The sequence below is a fragment of the Streptopelia decaocto genome, assembly GCF_964273445.1.
Source record: "Streptopelia decaocto genome assembly, chromosome: 13".
Taxonomy (NCBI): Eukaryota; Metazoa; Chordata; class Aves; order Columbiformes; family Columbidae; genus Streptopelia; species Streptopelia decaocto.
In genome coordinates, this window is record NC_138668.1 from 3,756,044 (window position 1) to 3,766,183 (window position 10,140).

The 10,140-nt window shown below is 56.1% G+C and overlaps 1 protein-coding gene across 1 annotated transcript; it reads right to left on the reverse strand.

The window, feature by feature from the left end:
* Positions 1-3,182: 3,182 nt before the first annotated feature.
* Positions 3,183-7,834, reverse strand: ACTB (actin beta). The gene is made up of 6 exons (XM_082064837.1): positions 7,696-7,834; positions 6,337-6,465; positions 5,792-6,031; positions 4,821-5,259; positions 4,314-4,495; positions 3,183-3,950 (listed from the first exon to the last, which is right to left on the reverse strand). Exons 2-6 carry the CDS (start codon positions 6,457-6,459, stop codon positions 3,807-3,809), a joined length of 1,128 nt encoding a protein of 375 aa, XP_081920963.1. The 5' UTR covers positions 6,460-6,465; positions 7,696-7,834; the 3' UTR covers positions 3,183-3,806.
* Positions 7,835-10,140: the final 2,306 nt, after the last annotated feature.

Consider the following 10,140-nt stretch of genomic DNA (forward strand, 5'->3'; position numbering starts at 1 on the left):
TCTGGACATCTCATATATTTTGTCAGCATGACTAAAGCATGGCTGGACTACAGTGGCCAGAGCACTTGGTAAGCTTGGGTGAAGTGCTAACTCCACTGCTGTCACTGATTTTCAATACCTGATATGGTTTAATACCATCAGGCCTGCTAAAGTAGATTACAGATAGGTATAACACAAGTCAGGGCAGGCTCCAACTCAGCAATCCCTCTGCAAAGACCAAAGGCCAGGACTCCTCCTGCCCCAAGCGCAGCCGATACCCACAGTCCCATCCCTGAAGCGATACCTCGGAAAAGCCCATTTTTGGAAGCTGATGTTTTGTGCCCTAGGAGGGGACTTATGCGAGGAGACCAGTTGTGTTTGAATGCTCTGGGGTTTCCTGGGACTTTTGCAGGCAGCCAGCTGGCACCCCCTGAAGCAGCACATGCTCGCTAATGAGAGAATGGGACATCTCACCCAGCTGGGACCGTTTCTGGTCAACACTCGCAGACACAGCTAAGAGACAGTGAGGCCCTTCAGGGCTAAATCCCGAGAGCTGCAACCATCTCCTTTGCCAAGGACATCACTAATTCTTGGTGGTGGCTTGATTCTATAAGCGGCTCAGCGAGGTGACTTTCCAGGTCACCAGCTAATTGCAGGTGAAGTGACTGTCTCCAGCAGGAGCGAAAGTTGGGAGCTCTGGGGAAGAAAGAGAGTAAAACGTGTTTGTTCAGCTACTTTTAGCTGAGCCAGCTTGCCGCAGGCAGCTCAAGGGAGGTGAGAAAGGGCTGGTGGTTTGCAAAGATCCATGGCCGAGTCCCGCCGTCTCTGTAGCCTGAGAAATCCTGATACGTCACCGTCGCTGAGCCAGACAGGGAGACACGCTCAGCCTGGCCATGGCTGGCTGTTTTAAACCTCCTGATCCCCCAAAAATCCTTGGCTACTTGCGTGCTGGAGAGGAGGAGGGGATGGTAGCCAGGACACTGCTTATTCCCTACACATCTTCTTCGAGTCTTGGCCATTGCTGGTGGCTTCAAGAGCCAGGAGATGGCTAAACCAACTCCTCCACCACCTTTCCTGTGACAGGTCCCTCAGCGTTTCCCCATCTCTGTGAAACAGCAAGGGGCAAACCAAACCCTCTGAAATGCGATGACAGGCAAAACTGCAGTTAAAACAAAATTCCCCCTCTTCCAGCGCCTGGTGTTCCTGAGAGGAAACCACCGCGGGCTCCCCCCTGCTCGCAGGAGTCGGGAGCAGTGAGTAATGCTCACAGGCTTCCCTGCCCGGCACCACATTCTTTTCTCCAGCATGTAATGGCCCAGAGGAGGAATAAACCCAGCCTTGCTGGAGCAGCCTGCAGAATAGCTGTGCACGCCGCAGCCTCGTGCCGGAGAGGCATCAGGATGGGTCTTGAAAAGCTCGGCCTCATTTTATTGAGGGGGCTGGTTGCCTGGAACAGCAAGTGAAATAGGAAGAAAGGAGAAAAAAAAAAACCAACAGACCTGCAAAGTGTTAACTAATAGAAAGCTTTACCTGCTGCACTCTGAAAATCAGCCCATGGGCTCTGCCCCAGCCCTTCACTTGCCCCGTCCCTGTGCCAACACCTTTGCCCGCCTGAGCTGCTCTCAGCATTTGGCTGCTCTGTAGTTTCTCCCTCACCGCCACCATCATCTTTCCTGTCCTTTGTGTCTCAACACATTTTTCCGCAGTGATCAGTGGCAGTTTCAGGGAGGGCTGACAGCAGGAAAGCAGACTCACAGACTGACACCCCATTTCCCTGTTGCCATCATCTCTTCTTCCTTCCTGGCCTTTTTCCTGCCCTGCTCCTACCAGGTCCTGCCCCAGGAGCTGCCTTTGCCTCCTCCTCACCCATTGCCCCAAGACCCCAGGTTATAAGCCCAGCTCCAACCTGTTTCACCTCCCCTGTTGCAAACTTGTGCTTCCAGCAACTCATCTACCCAGCCCAGTGTCTGCACCTACAGCCCTACCAGGCTCCTACTGCACGGAGGAGGGAGACAGGGGAGACAAAGGGCAGAAACCGGCAGGTCTACCCTGAATCCAGCATGATGCTGGAGCAGGATCAGGCCAGGCAAAGGATTAAAGAGCCAATGGAGCCTGTTCCCTGCCTTTCATCTGCTGTGAACATGACACAATCACAGCCATTAGCTCTTCAAAGACAGGGCCTTGGGAAGCCAGCGTGTCTCTGAGCCAGGCTCCAAGGCCTGGTCTGCCCAAGCTGCTGATGTGCAGCATCACCTGGTTTTGCTCTCCCCGGTCCCTGACCTGGTAGCCTTGGTCTGCTCCATCTCCTTTGTTCCACAGCAGTGACTCCAGCTCCTGGGACTCACGGGCCCTGCTGTGCCCAACAAGGTCTCAGCACCCAGCATGGCTTCATGAGAGTTCCCACTGTGGCTTCTTCTGGAGGATTTGATCCATCAAAGCTGATGCTTCACAGAAGGTTCAGAAGCCTGAGATGGGGAGGGAGCCAAGAAGCTGCAGCAAACCTCCTTCCTGGCAGGTATCTGCACAGCCCACAGCAACTCCTGGAGCTGTGGGTGTCACTCCCTGTGCAAGCGCTTCCTCCTCTCCCCACACCCTTTTCCCAGCCCTGCCCAACCATGTGTAACAGCCCAGAGGCTCTGCTCTCCAGAGGCATTTTCCACTTCACAGGAGACTTTCTCTTGCTTTCTCCAGAACACTGCTCCACCCAGCAAGCAGCTGGCAGAAAGGATGAGTCTCCCAGCCTGAACTCAGGCCAAACCAGAAGCAGGACAGACCAGCTCAGGCACCTGGTGCAGAGAAGAGGGGACACTGCCCCACAGGCCACAAAGAGCTGCAGACCAAAGCCAGCTGCTTCAGAAATTCACAGCTCCACCACCCCGCTTGCTTTCCTCAGGCCAAAGCTTGCATAGCATGAAGACACAAGGCAGCATTTCAGAAGGTGCAGCTGGATCCCCACCAAGCTCAAGCTCCTCCAGCAGCAGCCTGGCAGTATCTGGAGCTCCACAGCCCAGGGCAGCCTCAGAGACCTGCAGGTTTGGCAGGCTCAGCTCTTCCCCACTGTATCACCACAAACCATCCAGCCCGCACAACAGCATCCACCCCCAGTCAGATAAAGGACCTGCAGAGCCTGGAAAGGCTAGATCAGGGCATGTAGTTAACTGTTAAAGTAGCACATTAGAAAGAAAATGAACAACCAACACCAGTCAAGCCTCTATGGTGTGCACTTTTATTTGAACTGGTCTTAAGTCAGTGTACAGGTAGCCCCTCCCTCCCGCACATACTGGCACCGCTTCTCCTAGACCCTGCGGGGGACTGTAAAGCCTTCATTCACATCTATCACTGGGGAACACAGCCCGCTGCTTGCTTGACAAATTGAAGAGAAAAAGGATCAAGTGTGTTTTGTTTTTAAGGCGGAAAGATACAAAAAGACACTTGTTGGGTTACATAATTTACAGACAAGCAATTATAACCTAACACCAGTAACTGGCATCGGCTTCTTCCGAGCTGGGCTGCTGCCTTCACAGAGGCAAGTAACTTCCTGTAACAATGCGTTATAACAATATTTGGAATGACTATTAAAAAAAGAAACAAATGTACAATCAAAGTCCTCAGATGCATTGTAGAACTTTGGGGGCGTTCGCTCCAACATGTTTCATTTTAAGACTGCTGCTGACACCTTCACCGTTCCAGTTTTTTAATCCTGAGTCAAGCGCCAAAAAAAAGAAAGAAACAAAACAAATAAAGCCATGCCAATCTCGTCTTGTTTTATGCGCAATTTATGGGTTTCATTTCATCACAAGGGTGTGGGTGTTGGTTAACAGTCCGGTTTAGAAGCATTTGCGGTGGACAATGGAGGGTCCGGATTCATCGTACTCCTGCTTGCTGATCCACATCTGCTGGAAGGTGGACAGGGAGGCCAGGATGGAGCCTCCAATCCAGACAGAGTACTTGCGCTCAGGCGGGGCAATGATCTGCAGGGAAGATGAAGAATCAGTCAGATGCAATGTCACACTGTGCTCACTGCCCACACATGGCCCTGCAGGACAGAGCTGCCCAATTCCCTTATCTGGCCTTGGCCAAGATACCATTATGTCTAAAGTGGCTTAAGACACAGCCTCACGCCCCCTCCTCCCCCCTGCAGACAGTATTTAGGCTAATCCCATTATTCATATGGTTGAGTGGATGCCATCTCAGCCAGAGCAAGGCCATTAAGGCTGTAGACACAACTATATGGTTTTTATCTTCTCTAGCAGGAGTTCAGCTTACTCCCCTCCACCCAACTCCACATTTCAGCACAAACAGGAGTGCCAAAAGCTTCCCCAACTCCATCTCACCTTGATTTTCATTGTGCTGGGTGCCAGGGCTGTGATCTCCTTCTGCATCCTGTCAGCAATGCCGGGGTACATTGTGGTACCACCAGACAGCACTGTGTTGGCATACAGGTCCTTACGGATATCCACATCGCACTTCATGATGGAGTTGAAGGTAGTTTCATGGATACCAACAGATTCCATACCTGTGAGGAAGAAGGAGTCTCAAGTCAGCAAAGGCTCAGACACAACCAAGGAAGCCTGAGGAGCTACTATGGGTGACCAAGAGACCAGAAGCCCCTTCGGTGGGACACTACAAGGCCACAGCTCTGACAGGCTCAACATGATGTTCTACTGTCCCAAGTCCCCCATACAAACAGCTTTAGGCTGTGTGGAAAGTGACACTAACTGGTGGAACAAGACATGCTTTGTTGTAGACCAGTAATAATACAGTGACTGGCTGCCATGGTCTCTATCTCACCCTTTACAGACATTGAGGGGCACAGGATATTCTAACAGAGTTGGACTTACCCAAGAAGGATGGCTGGAAGAGGGCCTCGGGGCACCTGAACCTCTCATTGCCAATGGTGATGACCTGGCCATCAGGGAGTTCATAGCTCTTCTCCAGAGAAGAGCTAGAGGCAGCTGTGGCCATCTCCTGCTCAAAATCCAGGGCAACATAGCACAGCTTCTCCTTGATGTCACGCACAATTTCTCTCTCGGCTGTGGTGGTGAAGCTGTAGCCTCTCTCTGTCAGGATCTTCATGAGGTAGTCCGTCAGGTCACGGCCAGCCAGATCCAGACGAAGGATGGCATGGGGGAGGGCGTAGCCTTCATAGATGGGCACAGTGTGGGTAACACCATCACCAGAGTCCATCACAATACCAGTGGTACGACCAGAGGCATACAGGGACAGCACAGCCTGGATGGCTACATACATGGCTGGGGTGTTGAAGGTCTCAAACATGATCTAGGGAGAGAAAAAAAGGGGTTTAGTCAACAGCAGAAACCAGGGTTCTCACTAGAGGCCTACACCAAGTACATGCAAATGTGGTTTTACTTCTGTCCCTAGATAAGGAACTTCTCTCCACTCCCCATCAAAGTCCATGCTTATCTTGCTTGGTCTCCACCCACACTTGCCAGGTCAGAGCCTGAGCAGGGACACCGCCACCACCATCCCATCCACATGTCACAGCAAGGAACAAAACAAATGCCAATTAAACTACAGTACAGTCACTCAAGGCTGGTCAATAGATTAGTGTGTCTAGTCAGAAACAGCAGTTAGACAAGTTGCTAGTTCAGTCTCAAGAGAAAGCCAGCTTAGAAGAGCAAACAAAACCTGTCAAGGTCCAGTAAAGAGGAGACTCAGGTCAGGAAAGGAAAACCCTGTAAAGATGGCAAAATGGGAGAAGAGTGGTGAAGGAGGAGAGAGGACAACATGGAAAAGGAGAGCTGGCCTGCAGCAATATCTGCTGTAGCTTCAAGCTCCAGTTTTTACACACCTGTGTCATCTTCTCTCTGTTGGCTTTGGGGTTCAGGGGAGCCTCTGTGAGCAGCACAGGGTGCTCCTCAGGGGCTACTCTCAGCTCGTTGTAGAAGGTGTGGTGCCAGATCTTCTCCATGTCATCCCAATTGGTGACAATACCGTGTTCAATGGGGTACTTCAGGGTCAGGATACCTCTTTTGCTCTGGGCTTCATCACCGACATAGCTGTCCTTCTGGCCCATACCAACCATCACACCCTGCAGAACAAAGAATAAACAGTAAGTACAGCTGAAGGGCAATCCCCATGGGGCAGAAAACCTGATTTTCCCCAAGCTGGGTCTCCAATGACTGCCACACTATATCAAAAAGGCATTCAGCCAAGTGCTCCAACACACACTGGCCAGACGCTCTGCAGGAGGCTGTACCCCCCCACCAGTTTTGTTGCCATGCAGAAGCCTCTTGTGTTATAAAGCCAAATAAAATGGCTTATTGAAACTCAATGCCTCCAGGGTAACCATTTCCACTGACAACTCCCCTCTTTTGTCTGGTATCAGCCACGTACCTGATGTCTGGGGCGACCCACGATGGACGGGAAGACAGCACGGGGGGCATCGTCCCCGGCGAAACCGGCCTTGCACATACCGGAACCATTGTCAACAACGAGCGCAGCAATATCATCATCCATGGCTGGCTGCGAGAGAGGAGGGCAGAGAAGCGGACGTGAGCATCGCCAGCCACACACCGGCTGGTGAGCAGCGGCGGTGCCGCCGGGGCCTTTCCCCACCCACTTCCTTCCTGCCGCCGCCGCTCCGCTTCGCCCGCCGCCCGCTAGAGGGTGCGAGGCCGCCCGGGCTGGGGCGCCGCGCGGCTTTGGGACAAAGGAAGAAGTCCCCGCGCCCTCTCGCTTTATTACCATAAAAGGCAATGGCTGGAGCGCGCCGCGCCTCGCGGCCTCGCCCGCCGCCAGCGCTCGGGGGGACGGCAGCGGCCACGCCCCAGCGCCCCCCGCCCCGCGGGTCACACACGGGCTGGCCCCGGGCGGCCGGAGCCGCCTCCTGCACCCACAGCAGGAGCCACCTCGCCCAGCCCGCCAGCCAAGCGTCCCCGGGGTTCTGCCCCATCCACGGGTGGGATTAACGCCAGGGTTTTATGCAATTGCCGCCCGCCCTGAGCTCGGCGCCGGCGCCCCCGACAGCGCCGGTTTAATCCGCTGGCAAAGCGCGGGTTGGGGGAGCGGCGGCAGCTGCCGGCACATGTGCCAGCGCCGCACGGGGCAGGCTGGGAAGTGTAGTCCCTGCCCGCGCACACGGGGGCTGCTCCCCTGCCCCCCCCGCCCCTTGCATGCAGCTTTTCTTCCGATGCAACAACCTCGCCCTCCGCAGGGGGTGCCGCCCCCCTTGCTCCGCAAGAAAAAGCCACCGGGGCCGCTTGTATGTGCCCAGGAGGAGAGCCGTGTCCCTTCCCATCGGGAGACAACGCCCCCAGGCCCAGCTGCGCCGCGGGCCCCCCAAGCCTCCCCAGCGACGGCTGGGGGAGGGAGAAAGCGCGGAGCAGACAAAGCCCCGCGCCCCACTGCCCGCCCCCGGGACACAAAGCCGAGCCGAGCTCCCCCCGGCCCCACGCACGGCTGCCAGCAATCCTCTTAGGAGGCGGATTAGCCCCACAGGCAGCAGAGGGAGGACCCCCCCGCAACCAGCACCCCCAAATCATCATTAAAAAAAAAAAAAATCATTATTAAAGCGCGGTCTTTTTCTACACCTTTCAAAATACTGCAGCGCACGGCGAGTCGGGCTCCCCCACCACCCCCCCAAGCAAACAAAAGGCTCTCCAGCAGCCCGCACGCCGTCTTCTAATAAGCTTGATTAACCAAACATTAATAATATCAACGACTTAACAATGGATCCCCCCCGGTTCCGCTCACCTTCGGGGAGTTGCACAGTCGGAGCCGGGGCGGGCGGCGCGAGGCGGCGGCGGGAGCGGGGCGCGCGCGCACAGGAAGCAGGCAGAGCTCACAGCGGCTCCCGCCCGCCGCCCGCCCCGCCTTTTATGGGGCCGCCGCCGCCGCCGCCTCGCCATAAAAGGAAACTTTCGGAGCGCGACGCTCTGATTGGCCCCCGCTGCGGCCTCCCCGCCTCGTGCCGTCCCGCCTCTCCTCCCCGGCGAGCGCGCGCCCGAGCGCGCCGCCCCGCCCGGCGCGCGCGGCGGCGCCCCCCGCCCTGCGAGGAAAGAAAATATATAGTGGGGGGGATAAAGCAAATCGGGGATGTGCGGGGGGTGTTACGGGTGCAACACAACCTTAAATTTCACCTTGGGGAATGGGGCCTGTTGCCCCCGTGCTCGATCCCCCCGGGAGTCGCGGTGGTCGCGCCGCCCCCGTGCAGAGTGTGTCTCCCCCCCCCACTGCAGGGGAACCCCCGCAACGCTCACACAAAGCCCCGGAGCTTGGGGCTGGACACGGCCCGTTCACCCCCAGGCTGTACTGGAGCTGGGCGGGCAGCTGCAGCCCCCCAGGAGGGGAAGGGACCACCCGTGTGGGCAACGTGCTGCAGGACCCCACTCGGGGGGGCGACTCCTGCCTGTTCCTGCCTGCAGTGCTGTCTGTCACCTTGTGCATGGGGGGACCTGTCACCTGCACCCCCGGGCATTTTGCAAACACCAGTAACCCCCAGTGAGTCCCAGCCCGGGGCGGGATGCGGGGCCAAGTTCACTGCTGATGTCAGCAGGCGGTGACACGGCTGCTGCCAGCCCTGCCAGGCCTGCGGCCCTTGAACCCACCCAGGGGACATCACGGCCACCTCCAGGCCATGTCCCTACGGCGGTGGTGATACCTGGGAGAAGGAATTGCTCCTCCAGTTCTGACCCAAATCAAGCAGGGGACCCGGTCCCTGCTCCCCGTATTGCCCCGGGTTGGCGGGGGTCACTGCAGGAGCAGTGATTTGCTCAGATTTGGGCAATATTTGTTTCTGTCCTCTTTGATCCAATGTTTTCTGGAGCGGGACACGTGGCTGTTCCCGCCCGGGCTGCCTTTCTGCAATTCCCTCTTTGGCTGTTCCGTTCAAATATCGGTTGGAAATAGAGGCGAGGGCAGCGTCCTTGGAGCAGCAGCGACAAGAGGGCTTCGCGTCTCCACGGCGTTGTGCGAACGCGGGCTGATTAATCAAGTTAATTAAGCAGCCCTGTAAGTAAAGTAGCAGCAGCCACTCGCAATCTGTTACCGGTTGGAAGCACGCAGACTTCGGCGTGGGGGACTTTGCATGTCTAATCTCTGCGGTTTGAAAGCAGCAATGACAGGAGAAAAAATTAAAATCGGGGGGAAAAAATGCTCAAAATGCCTGTTCTCCATGGAGCATCCCTTGCCCGGAATCGTAGAGGGTGTGCTGGGGGAGCTGGCCCTGCCATCGGGGTCTTGCAGCCCGTGGGCGAGCTCTTTGTCAGCAGGATGCTGCAGAGATCACGGTGAGGATGAGGATGAGACATGGAGGATGGGCCCCCTTCCCAAAGTGGGGGTTCTGGCTGAGGTGGGGGACCCAGGTGTTATCACCCCCCCAGCATCGCTCCCTGCGGTGGGACAAAGGAGAGAGCAGCAGAAGGAACCTGCAAAAGCCCCCAAAATGGAGACTTGCAATTACCTGGGAGAAGATGGGACATGAGGGATGGATGGGGACAGGAGGAGCAGCCCTTTTTCATGGGACATCCCCTTCCCCAGAAGCACCTTGTCCAGGAGCTGGTGGAAGTGCCCCAAAACCCAGCACCATGGCTGCTCCCAGATGGGTGCTTCAGAAGGGACAGTGTGGAGAGACGGGAGCCCCAGCGGCTCTGCGGGGCAGAGGTGGCCACGGGGATGGACCTGCCCTGCTGGGCCACTGTGGGACTGTGCCATCCCCTCTGCGCTGGAGATGGCCATAGTGATGGAGTAGAGATACTCCAGCACACAGGGACTGTCCCCATGAGAAGGTCTTGGTGGAAGGGGACACAGCCGGGGTCTCTGCAGAGCCACTTTTGCACGGTCCTTTCCCTGCCACCGCAGGTGGATCGTGCACGATCTCTGTATCACAGCTTCCCTTGCAGTAAAATGGGAGTCATCGCTGTTAATTACCTACCTCACGGGGAATTAATTAATGTTTGCGTTCCACTTTGAAAAGGCCGATTATTAATTAGGAGATTAGACGTCAAATAAGGGGAGCCACAAGGCATGGGTACGGCTGATGGCCCTTGCAGGTGTAAAGTGCGGTCCACGAACGCGCTACTAAGGGTCTGCAGGGAACAGCAGGAGGAAAAAGTGCAACGCTAGCACCAGGGTGATGGGTTTGGGATGGGGAACGTCAGCGGGAGGTCAGGACTGGGTGGGGAGGGCACCATGGCTCGT

Excerpts from the sequence above, each read along its gene's own strand:
- ACTB (XM_082064837.1), bottom strand. The coding sequence starts at position 6,459 with ATGGATGATGATATTGCTGCGCTCGTTGTTGACAATGGTTCCGGTATG. Across the intron at positions 5,260-5,791 it reads ACAGAGAGAAGATGACACAG|ATCATGTTTGAGACCTTCAA; the intron begins GTGTGTAAAAAC and ends TTCTCTCCCTAG. Across the intron at positions 4,496-4,820 it reads CTTCCAGCCATCCTTCTTGG|GTATGGAATCTGTTGGTATC; the intron begins GTAAGTCCAACT and ends TCTTCCTCACAG.